Source organism: Spinacia oleracea, chromosome 5, assembly GCF_020520425.1.
Source record: "Spinacia oleracea cultivar Varoflay chromosome 5, BTI_SOV_V1, whole genome shotgun sequence".
Taxonomy (NCBI): Eukaryota; Viridiplantae; Streptophyta; class Magnoliopsida; order Caryophyllales; family Amaranthaceae; genus Spinacia; species Spinacia oleracea.
In genome coordinates, this window is record NC_079491.1 from 16,839,908 (window position 1) to 16,857,528 (window position 17,621).

The 17,621-nt window shown below is 37.1% G+C and overlaps 1 protein-coding gene across 1 annotated transcript; it reads right to left on the bottom strand.

The window, feature by feature from the left end:
• Positions 1 to 12,094: 12,094 nt before the first annotated feature.
• On the bottom strand, positions 12,095 to 14,421 carry LOC130460755 (DEK domain-containing chromatin-associated protein 2-like). Its single transcript, XM_056828289.1, has 4 exons — positions 13,693 to 14,421; positions 13,572 to 13,605; positions 12,448 to 12,527; positions 12,095 to 12,295 (listed from the first exon to the last, which is right to left on the bottom strand). Exons 1-4 carry the CDS (start codon positions 14,194 to 14,196, stop codon positions 12,110 to 12,112), a joined length of 804 nt encoding a protein of 267 aa, XP_056684267.1. The 5' UTR covers positions 14,197 to 14,421; the 3' UTR covers positions 12,095 to 12,109.
• Between the last annotated feature and the right edge of the window lie 3,200 nt (positions 14,422 to 17,621).

Sequence of the window (17,621 nt, forward strand, 5' to 3'; positions counted from 1 at the left end):
GGTTAACTTATTATTTTCTAAAATCTCAAAGAATATCATAGAAGGACAAAATCCTAAGCTTTCTAAATTGACCTCTCCCACCTCCACACGATTTTTATTCAATTTTATAGAATATTTTCAAAAACAGAAATCTAGGAAGACAGTTTCTTGAAAATGACAGTTTCAAATAAATAAGTTTTATTTTATTAAAAATATTAAATAAACTTTAAAATCTGAGCTTTTTATACACTTGACTCCGTCTATTTTAAAAATAAAAACGTGATTTTGTTTTCAAATAATTAATTTATAATTTAATTTCACTTCAAGGTCTAAAAAAGGAGCAGCTTTAATGAAAAATTATTTATAAATTATCTACTTCTGAGTTTGAAACCATTTTTTAACACGTTAAAGAAAACACTTAGATCTTTCCAAGAAGGTATCAAACGCTCAAATCCGAGTTCGGGAGGTCTTGGTATTAAATTTAAAGTTCAACGAGATGTAATTTTCTCAAACATTTTTTAAAAAAAAGAAAATTAGTTTTCTCTTATAAAATCCGATTTACCCAAAATAAATTCCTATTTTTCCTAGATAACAGATTTTGTAAGTATATATACTCCAAACCATTTACCACTTCGTTATACTTACCTAAAATTAATGTAGGTTAAGTTAAGTAAAGTGGAAAATTCTAAAATAAACCCAAATATAAGTTTTGTTTACTTAGGTCGCTACTTTCCAAACATCCAAGGCGAATAAATATAAAGACTAGTCAAGGAAACACAGTTCAAGACGAAGGAATCAAGACTTGAAGCTGCTCATTAGATAGGAATTCTGATTATTGTAATATTTATTGTATTCATGGCACTTGTAAACTAAAGTTCCACCACCAAAGTAATAAAACAACAAAAGAATTATCTTATGCACACTTCCTAATAATAAATTATTCGAGTGTTTTTTTTTTATTAAATTGGTTAAATCACTTTGCATGCTTGATCCATATATCATTTCACATTTGCATGAGATAAACCTAGTGACTTATGGTTTATGACCTTGAATTGAATAAACGGGTCAAATTGAAAATTTAGTCATATAGGATTGTGAAGTGATTCACCCACTTATAAAACCTATTATCATCAAATTTTGTTACCTATAATGAATCACTCTCAGTCTAGTATGACATGATTTCTATTATGAAACTATTATTCAATTTTATGCCATATCAGGTGTCCCAACTTATATGGTCAATTTCATAAACCCCAAACACATTACCTCAAAATCCACTCAGATAGCACATTACTATCCATCCTCAAAAGAGTGAAGTTCAGCCCAAAATAAACAAATCACAAAGTACAAAACAACTTTCTTTTCAGAAACAAGTCAATCCAAAAGTCGTCAATCGGGACGCATTTTATCGTTAAGATGTCTTTCACAGAAGACTTTTATGGTGTCACTAATCGGGGTGATTTCCACAACCTTAATGGCGTGATTTGATTCCCAAAAGCAAGTCAGTTAAAGACCTATTGCCATCCTTGTTCTGAGTTATTCAAAACTCTATTTCCCTTCACCCATTGGAATTGACCACATAGGAAGGGACACTTGTCAGAACTACGTAGGGTTTTGATCCGGGAGTGGATTCAAATCCCACAATGAACGGTACGTAGGGCAACTTTAATGCTCAAACCCACCATACATCACCAGATTTATCTCATCATATATTATATCATATTGCATCCGAGTGTGTTTGACTACTTGTAAATTATGTGACATTATGCATTAAGTTAATAACATCGTGAATTATCATAACCTTTGAATGACTCTGAATGACTCCATGGAAACCTTTGGCAAAAGTCTACGATAAGCATAGCCCCTTTGAGGCTTTCCTGTGGAAGATGGCGGATACTGACTTCCCACCCAGGGAACCACATTAATTGCATTATACCGCATAATTCACGCTCGGGAGCAGTTGTGGAGATGTCTAGCTTAGCCAAGGCTAGAGTATGGAGTTCGACGTCCACCAATACTTCCAATTGTTTCACTTGCAGCATTCTAGCTTTCTGCAAGCCTCTTTGCAAAATAGATAATACAAAAGAGGAGAGGCTTTGCCCTTGAACCTTAGAAGCAAAATCGGCCACCCAGTTCTGTCTTGGGTCCCGCACTATAAACCCACCCCTACACTTATGTGACCCATCAGACATAACAAACGAAAGGGTATGCGGTTTAGAACGTTTCCAATGGCCAGAAGACGAAGCTTTAGTAAACCTATCTACCAATATAAAAAGACCCTTTTAACTTATTGACCATAAAGTCTCAGGAATGGCAAATGAGGAAAGCCTAGAAGGAGGAATCTTCCGAAGGAAGTCTTCTTTAGAACTTTGGTAGCTAGAAGGACCATCCATTGCCATTTGTAAACGATCAAGTGATGAAAATTCAAATAGACTCAACCATGGACGATTAGCCGTGCTTTGGCGCGGACCCTGCCTCTCATGTACTAGAATTCTTGTGGGGATAGCCTGTGGTGAAACATAGACCGATAAAGTGATTGACTCTGCAGCCAATTGTGTCACAGAAAAGAAACAAGTATCGTTCCAAAAAAATAACATGGGTGGAAATGAACCAGACCAAGGGAGGATACCAAAGGTCTTGATACCCAAGCCCCTAGCCACTTCTTCACCAGTCTTCGAGTTAGAAAGAAGTAATACGAAGCAAGTAGGTTGGTATATTTTAGATAACATGACGAGATGACCAAGGAGACGAGATGTTGACTGATCCCTGACATCCCACATTAACAACCTAAGTGTACTACGGTTTGGAAGATTAAAGGACAAATTGGTTGATGAGCTAGAACTTTCTGTGCGATCATTCGAAAAAGGAAACTTTTGGTGGTTTATAGCGGCCAAAATAAAGTAAGACAAACTCAATGGAAAGTATAGACAAAGAGACATGGCGAATACCATAGAATCAGCCACAAACAAAAATAGGGAATTCGAAGGGTCGCATATGCGAAAGAATTGAGAAAAATTACCCACTAAAACAGGCTTTACCAAGGGAGTGGGAGAAGTAGTAATAGGAAGAATTTGGTTTGAAAACCCTGTAGAGGAATCAACGACAAGTCGGTCCTCTAGGGACATGGAAGCAAGAATCGCCTCACGTCCTCTATCTCGTATTTCCTGAAGGGAAGAAGCATGATTCTCAGAGAAGAATTGGATCAACTCTCGCACGTTGGAGGACGAAGAAGCTTCAAATGGAGTATTAAGATCCATATGATTCTTTGAGGGAGAATAGCTTTAGAAGAAAGGAATTCGGTTATTCGTAAACTTGAAGAAAATTCAAATCGAGTCTAAGTTTTTATAGACAAACAACCATGAGGGTTCCACCTATGGCGTGTCACAAAACTCGAGACGCATAGGATCATAAAGAATCTGAAACTTGCGACATACACAATCCTTTAAACTTCCCAAAGAAGCCTAAATACCCGTAAAATCTTAAGGGTGCAATAAAAGTTTTTTTTAAAATAAGTCACTTCAGTAAAACACAAAGTTCCAAATCTCTCGAAATCTATTCAAAAATCGGCGTTCATCTCCTTAAGAATAAAAATAAAATCAATATCATTATGTATATCCGATGATTATTTTTTATTTTATGTTATTTTTATCTGTTTTTACTTTCCACTTTAAACATCATATTCAAGTGGGTACTTACAATGGCTATTTTTGTTTTTTTGTCAGGAGTTGCACCTGGATCCGTGCTGGATCTAGGCTCATTCGCCGCACTTCATTCCATAGCAAGAAATCTCTATCCGCAGAATTCTCTCCTTGCCCTACATCGGCAATATTCTCGTCCCCTAGTTGTAGCAATATGGCTCAGACTCCCGACAATGATCATCAGAATTCAAGCCCCCATCCGGATCCTTTATCTGAGCTTAAAGGGATGATGCAGTCCATAATAAATCGCCAAAACACCGTTGAGCAGACTGTGGTTAATTTCATAAGACAGAACGTGCAAGCTCACCCACCAGCTCCTGACTCAGAGGTCGCATCACCATTTCATCTTGAGCAAGGTAATCATGACAATGAACTCCCGACCAAACTCGAAGAGGAGATTTCTAAGTTGAAAGAAGTATTGAAAGGCATGACCCAAGCTGAGCCGTGGATGGATATCCATGGGTTGACTCTTTTTCCCAAGGCGCGCCTTCCCATTGGGTTCAAAATGCCTGTCCTCGCGCGGTTCGATGGAACAGGAAGTCCCACAAATTTCTTGAAACTTTATGTTGGTGCTATGAGTCCATGGGGAGTGGAAGAGCCATTGATGGCTCAATTATTTCAGCAATATTTGGATGGAGCTGCCTCGCATTGGTTTCTGAACTTAGAGAACTCGAAGAAATCAACCTGGGCTGATATTGTGAGAGAATTTTCGAACCAGTATAAGTACAATGAGGAGATTGATGTCACAAGAAGGGATTTGGAGACCACGGCTCAAAATGCAAATGAGACATTCTCATCTTTCATCACAAGGTGGAGAAATAAAGCGGCAAAAATGATAAATAGGCCGAATGAAGAGGAGCAGTTGCAAATGATCGTCAAGAACCTCCTCCCGGTATACCAGAAACAAATGGCTTATCAATATTTCCCATCGTTCAAGGCCTTGATTTCAACCGGATCTTTGATTGAAGATGCCATAAAAAAGGGAGATATTAAAAGAGAAGAGTTTAACAGTAATACTTCGTACAACCCAAGATACGGAGGCAATAAGAAGATTGTTAACAACGATGCATCTCCTTCAAAACCAACGAATATGATCCATAACATCGGTACAACATCTGCGTTTCAACTTCGACCTCAACGGAATTTCACCCCTTTGAACATGAGTTACGCCCAAGCCTTCTCAAAGCTTAAAAAGGCCAACCTCGTCCAACCCTTGAACCCGAGGGGACCACCAAGGAATCCACCCCCCAACTATAACCCAAACAAGCACTGTGAATATCACCAGGGGGCAGGGACATGACATTGAAAGTTGTGCGGCTTTCAAGCATCGTGTACAAGACTTGATAGATGAGGGAAAGCTTTCTGTTGGAGCCTCATCCAATAAAGTCAAAAATTCTCAACCAAACATCACAGATAATCCCATCCCAAATCACAAGTCATCTGTTTTCATAAACATGATTTCCACCACTATCGACGATTTCAACCCAACCACGCTGATCACTAGAGATAGTCCCTGTGTGTATGAGACACTTTTGTCAGAAAATTATAAATGTATAATGTATGATTTCTCGACCAAGGAAAAGGTTATAATAACACCTTGCAAAGACCTCAGCTTCACCCTCACCAAAGATCCCTTTAGTGACATGTGTGGAACGTTGGGGTATAATGGAGCATTTTTCATTCTAGACTGTGATGAAGATGAAGATGAAGATTCCACTTCTGCTATGACTATTGTTGAAAATAATAACATGGTCCATCCCACCACAACGAATGACTACGGGCGTCCTATATGCTTGATGATCTCAGCAATGATGAGGTAGTAGAAGTAAGTCATTTGACCCGAGCAGGACGTCACTTCAAACCTTCTTATCTAGAAGATGACAACCCGTTAGAAGCTTTACGGAAGAAGGATAAGGGAAAAGAGTTAATGACCGAGGAAGACGGTGCAGTGGATGATGCTATCAAGCGCATGAAAGAGGTCAACGCAAATATTTCTATATGGAATTTACTCTGGCATTCGGGACCCCACAGAACCGCCGTGATTAAACACCCAGAGGAAGCTTCGATCAATCCTTCCATTACCCCAGATCAAATTGTGGGACTCATCCATGGTGTGGACCGCACTCTTATGTTCACAGATGATGATCTGCCCGAGAATCCTAATCATAACAACTCTTTGCATATCACGGTAAGATGTAATGGATGGAATATACAGAAAGTATTGGTCGACAATAGGTCTGCTATCAATGTGTGCCCTTATCGACTCCTAGCTAAACTCGGGCACTCTAAAACCGATTTATCACTGTCAAGCCAGATAGTTCGTGCGTACGACAATGCAAAACGAGAAGTGTTGGGTTGCATAGATTTATTCATTGAGTGTGGTCCTGTGGTCAGGGAAGTGAACTTCACGATTATTGACATTCAAGCATGTTTCAATCTGCTGTTAGGACGACCTTGGTTACATGACAATAAGGCGGTGGCTTCAACGTTACATCAAAAGGTGAAATTACTTACAGATCATGGAGTAGTCACTATCCAGGGCGATTTGGCAGATGTGAATGTTTTCTCTGTCGAAAAATCCGTGCTCCAGCTAGATGAGGAAGAAGGAACTCGTTTGGATGGATTCAATATATATTGCATTCGCACCGACTCTGATCATGGGAGGATAGATATCTCTGGCGATGAGAATATGCACAACGAATCAGAAGACCCAAATGAAGACGAGGAAGGACCAACACATAATGAAACGGATGAAGATGAATTAAGAACTCCAGATGTTGGGATAAACAACGAGCAATCAGAACAACCAGGTGAATCTTGGAATAGTAGCAATTCTCACGAAGATAGCATTGAAGGCTGTCATGACGGATCAAAAGATGACGACTATGATCTAGATCTCAATGTTACGAATTCATGTTTTAAAATCCGCACAAAAGCATTAGTCTCCTTCCCAGAGTACAGGTATGATGCCCGGTATCAAGAACTTCCGGTATTGGAAAAAACAGATGGAACTGATGATCCAGTAATACATTTATACAAGTTTGCCAATGTTTTAATTCCCTTGGGCATTCCGGAAGAACATCTCCCTAAGTTGTTTGATCGTAGTTTAAAAGGACCAGCGTTGTCATGGTACTGCACTCTGAACCCACTTATTAGACAAGAATGGGAAAAGGTGGCACATGCTTTCGTTGATTGGTCTCGCGAGTTCAGGCAGACAGATACCAAGAAACACGCGTTGATTGCAACGAGACAGACAAATAATGAGACGTTTTCTCATTTCTGCTCTAGATGTTCCTAGAAAAGATCTAAGCTCCGACACTCCATTACCGATAGAGAGTTCATGCTGATAATCTTAAGGAACCTTAATGATTACTATTATCGTCGCATGATCACGATAAGATATGGTGATCTCAGTCATATGGAACAACACGGCTTTGATATTGACAGTTACAAGCTACTTGACGAAAGACCAAAGGTGAACCCGTATACCGAGTCGTCAAGCAAAAGAGTGTTTGCTCAAATTGACGAACCTTTAAGTGTGGTGTATAGCCGGTTACGCAAACAAGGAGTTCTCCGAATAAAAGGATATGTACATGCCTTACCTCCACTTGCAACGAATATGGAGAAATATTGTGATTATTGCAATCAATATGGTCACATAACTGACTTATGTTATGATCTCCGGTGTGAAATTCAAGACCTCATTGATCGCGGCATTATTGATTCTGTTCATGCAAGACCCAGACAAAGGGAGATTAACTCTCAACTTACAAGACCTAGACGAAGAGAAACCCACTTCCAACCTCTTTCATCACGACGTTGGTCGTCTCCGTCAGAAATTTTTCGAGGACTCCTTGACAAGGGAATTATCAAACCACTTCCTCGTCGCCCAAGAGCTGACCCCATTGGACCTGATCTCCATAAATATTGCCACTATCATCAACTCCATGGGCATGACACTGACAAATGCCACGCTCTTCGTCTGTGCATTAACCGGATTACTAAAATATCACACCTGAGTCATAAAGAATCAGTATCCATAAATGTTTTGTCAATTTGTTCAAATGAAGACGATCCCATTGAGCTTGTGACACGAGAACCAATTAGTGAAAAGATGGGACGACTAACTTTGGCAGAATCAAGGGATCCTCCACCCCGATATTGCAGATCGATCAACCAGTGTAAGCCCTTTTGGATGGATGACGAGAACTTAGCCGTGAATAGTAACAATGAGGAAATGCCCGCGACTATTGTGACCTCCATCCAATCGATTATGGAACCACATATCTTCCTGAATAGAATTGACAAAGACACTAAGAAGGCATTTGCTCAGGTCTGCAAGACATGGGCGAAATGGTTATACGCTCTTGAATTTGATGGATATAAAGAGAAGGCCGGCAAAGGTTCATCTAATGTCTAAGACACCAGGGAAAGCAAGGAAGGAATATTGTCATGCGTTTCCTGTCTGAAAGAAGCTAAGGCGTTATAATGAAACAAAAAAAAAAAAAAAAAACAAAACCAAAACCAAAAAACAAAAGAAAGTCAAGGGAAAAAAAAAAGACAAAAGCCAAAAGCCAAAACACACAAAAATCGTTATCCCCCATTTGAGAACTACGTGCAGCTTGATCCCCTAAAATCCCTCATTTCAAACACCCTTCATATTTCTTTTTTTCTTCCTTTGACACTTCCCACCTATATCGTTGGGGGTACGTAGGCAACTCAAATTATGAGTTCAGCTGCTTAAATAAACCAAAACAATACTTTTATTTAGTACATAACTACGACGGGTCTGATTCTCTGCTTATCACATGCACAAATACTCATAAGACTTTATTCAAAATGACTACACACGTGGAGATACGTAGGCAACCTTCGGGTGCGACCCTAAACAACTAACAATTTTTTCTTTCAACAGGAAAAGAGCCCCTACCAAACTCTTAAGATACGGGAGAACTCTACTTGACTCACAAGGGCATGTTAGCACAAACAACATGAGTGCATAATCCTATCACGAAACACACGTTCAATACGGAAGAAATGTGTAAAAGGGATACAGGCCCTACTCTTTTATTTTATTTTATTTTCCTTATTATTGATGTTAGGAGTAAGAAGTAATCATTCGGATACCATAAGTGGAATGGAGATGAACGCCAAAAAACAGCAAAACGATGTGTTACTATCCAACAAATAAAATAAACAACTTTGATCCTCTAACAATCACCTATCTAATCTAACAGAGTCAAATTCCAACAATCTTTCTGGTTCCGTAGAAGTTTTTTTTTTTTTTCTTTTCAAAAGTATGACGTTATTTTAAAAAGTCAAATTTTCAAATCAATAAGTCGTGTACTTTCGCTTCCTGCATTCACATTCTTTTATTATTATTTCTATTTTTCTTTTTCCTATCTTCTTTCTCTCATGATTTTGACCTTGGGTATCCTGTGTTTAGGTGAAAACCTTGAAGTGCATATCACCTTGAATTGAAGCCTCAATCCCCCGCTATATGACATACCACCCTCTACACCCAAATATTTCAAGCCAAGACCCAAAAACAAATACCTTTCAACCCCTCACCAAAGGCCTTCAATTAATGATGAAGATGGGATATATCCCAGGCGAAGGTTTAGGTCGTGACGGCAAAGGCATGAAACATCCAATCCCCATTATGGAGAAGCAAAATCGCTATGGTTTGGGGTATGATCCAAGCAAGGACCTCCACGTCGTTAAGAAACCATCCCTCACATTGAATGGGCAATTTGTATTACAACACGATACCGAGCCCTACTACGAATTTCCTGAACCATGGTATGACCCAGTTAAGAAGCAGAGACTTCCAGGACTAGAAATCTTCTTTGCTGAAGCTAGAGATGAGGAATTAATCAAAAAATGGTTATACAAGGAACCTAAGCCTAAAGAGAACATTGATTGGATCGAATATTTGAAGCAAGGAGTTTTGAGACAATTATTTACGAACTTTGGAAATGAAGGAAATCTTGATCCAATGGCGCTTACTCTACCGGTTAATACAAGGATTGAGCGTGAAGGCAATCATGCCTTCATACCCAGTCTTATTATTCTGAAAATGAAGACCTTGAGTGTGTTAATAAACCTAAATATATTTGCATGCAAGAAGTTAATTTTGATCATAATGAATTATCTGATAATGAATCTTTCGATGAGCCTAAGTCATGCATGATGCCCATAGAAGAGTCAATAGTTGTAAATATTGGCACTGATAGTAGTGTTAAAAGAAGTAAAAATAGGATCCTCACTTTCCCCGGAGGAACAAACTGCATTCATTGCATTGCTTAGGGAGTACGTAGATGTATTTGCATGGTCATATGCAGATATGCCAGGTGTTGACCGTAACATTGCCGAACATCGCATTCCTCTTTATCCCAACAGCAAGCCGAAGCAACAAAAGCTCCGAAGGATGAAACCGGAAGTTAGTCTAAAAGTCAAAGAAGAAATCCAGAAACAACTCGACGCCAATTTTATTAAACCAATCAAACACCCTGAATGGTTGGCTAACATAGTGGTAGTTCCCAAAAAAGACGGAAGGGTCAGAGTATTTGATCGAGTTTCAGATTTTCATACATTTTAAAATCTTTAATAACAAAAAAATATTTAGATTATTTTTACTCACTATATACTTCCTCCATTTTTTAATAATTGCACCATCTTAGGTTTTGACACTATTCACATATTCTTATATAGTTATTTTTTGTGAGTTATATGTAAAGAAAAATATATTCATGTGGGATCTTGTTAGATTCGTCTCGAGATATACTTTCAAATTATCAAATTTTTATAATTTTTTCAATTGTATAATGAGAGATATTAATGGTTAAAATAGTGCATTGGCAAGCGTGAAATCTAAGATGGTGCAATTAAAAAAAATGGAGGAAGTATTATTTAAACCAATATTAGAATAGTATTTTAGATTCTTGCTATAATGCATTTTCTAATGCAATTGACTTTTATTTGTAAATTATGTGATCTTTTCCTATTGTGTAATACTTTTATTTGTTTTTTTCAATTCTTTCCATTTAAGTATCAATATCAAATATTTTTAATTAAAAAAATAAAACTAGATGCACCAGGAAATGACACGTGGCATTCTTGGTGTATCTTTTAGTATATAGTAATAAATAAGTATTGTTAATTATTACTTATTTAGCTATTAAACAACTATATATTTCATTTATTAAGTTTTTCACCTATTATATAAGCACTTTAAATGAAATTTGAAAATAAATCTTGATTATACTTGTTCGTAAAATCTTACAATTCAACGATTCGATTTTATGATTCGATTCTAACAGTCCCTTCCGGTTCAAAGTAGAATTCAGATTTTGATAACCCTGTTAATAACCACATATATTAGGTGATATAGCTCTATTCAATCACCAGAGTTGTAATTCGGCAAGAATATTGATTTCGTTATAAACATAACACAACCAATTTTAGCCTTTCAAGACTTGAACCAAAAAAGGCCATAATGGACATATTACCAGACTTGAACAACAAATGAATAATAGCCTTGATTCAAAAGAGTTGTAAGAACTAAGAATTCAAACTACACTGTCAATTTTAACCCAGCATGGGAATCCTATTATTTCACATAATGGCAACAACTTCCATACTGACTCACTACTCCCCCCTGCCTCCCTCCCCCCCATAAGTTGTATGCAAATAAGTGGATATCAAAGTGGCAAAGCATTTTGTTCTCAAAGAAGGAACTATCTGCAAGACAAGATAGTTGGTTATGGCCATACAAGACTGAGTTATCTGTAAGTCATGACTACAACAGCTTGCATCTCGCTAATAAAGATCTATATGCAAGTACACCAAGGAAGCCCTGTTCGCTTAAATTTCCTGGTGGAGGAAAAGGAAACACTCCTTGTCCCACAATACTCGCTACACTCACCTTTATACAAAGTTTTAGGTGATAAATGGTTGGTTAGTTATCAATTATTATTTCATTGTAAAATTAGATGTGATAGAAGTTAGTGGGGTATTTTTAATTGAATTAGAGGGTGTGGGGACTAAAATTTTGTTAGTGGGAAGAGAAAGACATTATAATAATTTTTGTGGTAAATCATAATTTGGAAGTAACAAGTATAGTCAAAATTTGGAACAGATTAAAAAAGAAAGAGTAACAAGTAAAGTCAACAGAGGGCGCATGAGTATCGAATGAGGAGAAAAAAGGAGGACGCACAGAAAAGGCAGGAGAGATCAATTGATGTTATTTAAACCCTAAGGATAATGGCCTACTCTTCAATATAATGAATTACATAGCTTTAGAACATTGGCACGTAGCATAGAATAGCATAAATATCAAGATGCTGAAATTTTCTTTTAATCAATGGCAAACAGTAACACCAAAATAATCTTATTGCACAGTGTTACATCAACCACAAAAAATTTGAGCATCAAAGGTTCCTAAACTTAGGTCTTGTTATTTCTAAATGACAGCAAAAGCCATATAAAGGCCATTCCCAAATACAAAAAACTAATGATATCACGATAAAGCTTCTGCAAAATAATAGACAAGTTACCTCATTGTCAGTCCAGACAAAGCCTGAAAATTGATCAATATCTTTCTTCAAATTATGTACCTAAAAAAAAGGGCAAGTGGCACAAGTTTGAGTACTTATCCAACAAATTATCATTAAATACACTACCTTAAACATGAAAGATAAATTTAAAAAAATATAAGTATAAAATTTATTAGACCGAATCTCACAAAAAAAGAAAACATTGAGCTTACCTTTGCTTTCTTTCCATAAAGAATTGTGTGCAGTAATTGCAAATTATCATCAGGTTTTCTCTTTGATAGCTTATAAGCCACTAAAAAATTACAAAAAATCAGAATTAAAACAAGCCAGTGTGCAGTGACAAGTGAATAAGCTTGGTAGTGTCAATATGCATCCATCAAATTACTGAACTCACAACACAAGATTTCAAAAAGACAGGTACACTGAATTCAGACATAAACAACAAAAAGGATACTTGTTTAGCCAGCAGTTTAAGATGGAAAACACTATACATCAAATTAAATAACGCTCAACAACTGTTAGAAAAGGATACATCACACTCCTTGTCAACCTTAGTTGTATGCTAGTGATAACAGACACACACACACACAGACACAACACCTTTAAATTAACAACTAAAATCACCACAATAACGTTCAGTTAATCATACTGATGGCACTTTAGTACCCTTTTCTCTTACTAATTGTAAGATAATAATGTCAGTGTTCTCTTTGCTACTGCGCACCATAGAGTGAGGCCTGTATCAACGTTGAAACATTAACGCCTTACTGCCTGATACTCCCTCTTCAGTACTAAGTATTCTAAATCAGATAATTCCCTCTATGCACATACACTCTGTTGCCATAATAAATCATCTTAATGAGGACACAAAATGTGAGCTCAAGCCAAGCATTAAGGAGTCAAATAACAGGCAAATACTCTACAGGGGGCAACCGATTCACCCCAGTTCCACAACTTAACTTTTGACTCCAAAAATGAAAGGAAACAAAAACCCAAGTCAGTTTCTTAAATATGACAAGCTTAAAACACAATTGTTAAATATTCTAATCTGTTGACTTCTATAGATATGACTCTCAATCTCATCAGGCAATCCCATATCTCCCTTCCCCAGCCCAAGGATACATCAAGGATATCAGCATCTCAATCCTCTTATGAAACTAAACCCTTAAAACAAAATAAAATTGTTCTCTTTACAGCAAGAGATCAACAACCACAACACTTTACCCAACTTGTTTGAGTAAAGATGCACCCCAAAATACATCCATTAACCAGCCATCCTAACTACATATGCAAATGATAAACAATTAACTATGAAAGACAAGAAATTAATACATACCATTTGGAATTTCCTTAAGCACTGTTCCACTACCCTACAAAATATTGAAAAACAGATGATTCAAATACAAACTTGACAAGATCAAATCTTCAACAGAAAATACAAAAGCAATTAAAATCACCTTCGCAATTGACAACGATTTCCCACCGGAGGACCGACTTGCCGGTGAAGCAATGGAGTACCTCTCAACAGCTTTCCTCTCTCGAGTAGGCCTCTCCACTTTAGGAGTAGCAGCTTCTTTCGGACTCGAAGGAGGACTCTTCTTCCTCTTCTTCTTCTCTGACTCTTCATCCTCCCCTACTTCTTCATCCTCCTCCCCTTCTTCTTCACTTTTCGCCTTCTCTTCCTTCTCCTCTGCTACCTTCTTACCCTGCTTACGATCTCTCTTACCTTTGTTTACGTTCTTCTCCTCAGCCTCCAACTCTTCTTCTCCCTCGTCTTTCTCCTCCTCCATTTCTTCTTCCCTCGCATCTTCTCCCTCCTCATTCTCCTTACCTTCCTCCATAGTTTCCTTCTCTTCTACTATCTCTTCTTCGACAACCTTCCCGCCGTCTTCAACTACCGTACCTCCGCCGCTCTCCGGCTCATTCTCCGGCATCTTCTCATCTTGAACCTCCGTCGCCATGGATGAATTTACAGAAATGGAGCAGAAATCTACAGAGATGTAGCGAAAACCCTAGCGGAAAACGAAACCCTAACGCAGTGGAAGCAGTGATCGGACAGTGAGATTCAATTTGGTGAGAATTTCTGGAAAGAGAAAATTGGGTGGAGACTGGAGAGAGAGAGATAAAGAGAAGTGTTTTGGAAATTCGGGGGGGAAAAGATTGAAAGAAAGAATCGATTGGGGGGGAAAGAAGAGAATTTGGGGGTTTTTTAGGGTGTGAATTTTAATTGATTTTGGATGAGGGCGGGCTATGTAACCGATTTGCTAACTTTTAGAAAAGACGGTCTTACAGGAAAGACCGCCTTGTTGTCATCTTATTGCCACGTCATTATTGATATCAGCATAATATCAACTTTATTTTTATTTTATTTTCTGAAAATATATAATACCAATTTTCATTTCTCTCTCCTCACAACTCTCGGTTTCTCTCTCTCTCCTCAAAACTCTCTCTCCTCAAAACACCTGCCTCTTTCTCTCTCCTCAAAACTCAAAACTAATTCCATGGCCACCACCACCAAGAGGTGGTCCACGAAGGGGGTGCGATGGCGGTGAGCGGCTACGAGCTACTGGTATCGTGCAAGGAGGCGCGCGGTGGTGATGAAACGAGATCTACTGGTTTATTGTGGCTCGTGGTGGTGGTTGCGAACGTGAATGACGCGACGGCGACCAGCGAAGTCGATTGCGGCGTTTAGCATCGGGAGATCCTGGTGGCCGGCGGGATAGGGAAGCGAGAACCAGAGCGGCGAAGGAAAGAGAGGAAGGAGAATCCGGCGTCGCCGCCTTGCCGCCGTCGCCATCGAAGGTTGTCGGAAATCCAACTCCTTCGCGCAACCTATAAATTTCCGGCTTCTCTCTCGCTCTAACTAAATCTTCAAGGTATGTAATTCGTTTTTTATTGTTGTCGATTTTGATGGTTGAAGCTATGTTCCGTTGCCGATTTTGTTGTTGGACCTACTTTTGATTCGTAGGTTGACTTGTCGGAGATATATTCACCTCGATCTGTTGATGCTAGTTTGATCGATCTGGTGATGATTTCGATTAGGGTTTTCGGTATTCGATTAGGTTTTTATGTCAATTTGATTGAATTCGATTTGGTTTTCATGTCAATTAGATTGAATTTAATTAGGTTTTTATGTCAATTAGATTGAATTTAATTAGGTTTTGTTGTACAGGTCTGTGGTACTATGCATGCTTGGTGTCTGTGAAGAAACAGGGTTGTTGTTGGCTCTCCACAACGCTGCGACTGGTGGATTTCTGACAGGAGGAGGATTTGCCACTGGTGGTTGCTTCTGGTGGTTGACGTGGAGGCTACAGCCGCCACTCTGGTGCTGGAAGTTGCGGTGCTCAGGCTTGTTGGTGCTCGGTGTTGCTCATGTTGTTGGTGTGGTAATCGGACCAATTGATGCAGAAAGGAAGCCTTGCGGTGGCTGCTAAGACTTGCGTTGTCGCGAATGAACAATTGATTACTGTTATTTAATTAGTTTTAGGTCTTTTGTTTCAGTTAAGAATATGGTTCTTTTAGTCAAGAATGTTGCTGGTTTAGTTAAGTATGTTGATGGTTTAGTTAATTTCATTTCAAGTGCTTCTTTTAGTTATAATTTATTTTGTTTTAGTTACGAATATTGTTGTTTTAGTTACAATAATTTCATTTTAGTTAAGAATTGTTTCATTTTAGTTAAGAATAATCTTGTTTAGTTAAGATTAAATTTATGAGTTTTAGTTAAGATTTTCTGAAATTTAGTTAATATTTTCTAATTTTAGTTACGAATTTTCGAGTTTAATTTAAAAATTCTGATTTTCTATGTTTTAGTTATGAATTTATAAGTTTTAGTTACGATTTTCTTGGTTTTAGTGAAAGTTTTTTGAGTTTTAGTTACGTATTTTTTAGTTTCAATTCATGGCTTTAGTTTCGATTTTTTGAGTTTCACGAGTTTAAGTTACGATTTTCTTGGTTTTAGTTAAGATTTTTTGAGTTTTAGTTATGTATTTTTGAGTTTTGGATAACGAATTTCAGAGTTTTAGTTAAGATATAAAATTGTAAGCATTGAAACCAATTAGTTAAGCAATTGAATCAATTAGTTAAAAAATTAAACTATTAAGTTAAGCTTCAGAATCAATTAGTGTAATAAATTAGTTAAGCAATGTAACATATTAGTTAAACCATGCAACCAATTAGTGAAGCATTGAAATCAATTAGTGAAGCACTGGAAGCAATTAGTGATGCACTGGATTTAATTAAGTTAACCAGTGGAACTAATTAGTTAAGTTTGAGATTCAATTAGTTAAGCAACGAAACTAATTAGTTATACAATGAAACCAATTAGTTAAGCAATGAACCAATTAGTTAAGTACTGAAACCAATTAGTTAAGTACTGAAACCAATTAGTTAAGCAATGGTATCAATTAGTTAAGCATTGCAACTAATTAGTTAAGATTTTATGAGTTTTAGTTAATAAAATGTTTGTTTAATTTAATAACTATTTGACTCATAAGTTTAACTATTTTGTTATTCAATTAGTTATGATTTTATTACTTTTAGTTATGTTTTACACTAGTTTAGTTAGTACCAAAAAAAAAATTGAAAATTTTAATTTCAAAAAAAAAAATTTCGAATCGGGAAAAAAAAGAAAAAGTTTAAGGCTGAAATTCAATTAGTTAAGCCTGAAATCCAATTAGTTAAGTTTGAACTCCAATTAGTTAAGTCTGAATTCCAATTAGTTAAGCCTGAAATAAAAATCTAAATTTTTTTTTTTCCTAAAAAAAAAAATTTAAAAAAAAAATTCAAAAAAAAAAAATAAAAATAAAATAAAATATGCTGACGTCAGCATGACGTCATCACATGCGCCAACATGGCTGCCAACAAGGCGGTCTTTCCTGTGAGGCGGTCTTACACAAAAGTTTCTCTAACCGATTAGGCGGGGTTCAAATTTTCAGGACCAAAACATTTTGTAAATTCAATCCGCGGGGTTTGCAAACTTTTGGCCGGAATTTTTCAAATTTTATTTGGTTAATTGCAATTCAAAAAAAATGCAATCTTGATACAAAATAGAACTCTTTTATGATATTAATTGTACAATTCTAGTCACATTAGATTGCCATATAATTATGACTATTGTAACACTAAAAATATAATCAATGGAATACACTCCAATCGGGAGAGTTTTCACAAATCTAACATGGTATCACAGCTTAGGTACAACCAGCTTCCACAAATTAATTTTGTTATTTTATTTTACTCTCAAAGTTTTGTCCTTTGTTCAAGGAATCATGGTTGATGATGATAAGCCCAATGCAAACACCCCCTCCGTCTAATGATTATCACCCCGTTCATGCCGTAAGTAATATCAAGAACGAAATTCTTATGATTCTTGATAGAGAAAGAGGAC

Coding starts and splice junctions, on each gene's coding strand:
- LOC130460755 (XM_056828289.1), bottom strand. CDS start 14,196: ATGGCGACGGAGGTTCAAGATGAGAAGATGCCGGAGAATGAGCCGGAG. Junction 12,528..13,571: donor GCTTAAGGAAATTCCAAATG/GTATGTATTAAT, acceptor GTAATTTTTTAG/TGGCTTATAAGCTATCAAAG. Junction 12,296..12,447: donor TTTATGGAAAGAAAGCAAAG/GTAAGCTCAATG, acceptor CCTTTTTTTTAG/GTACATAATTTGAAGAAAGA.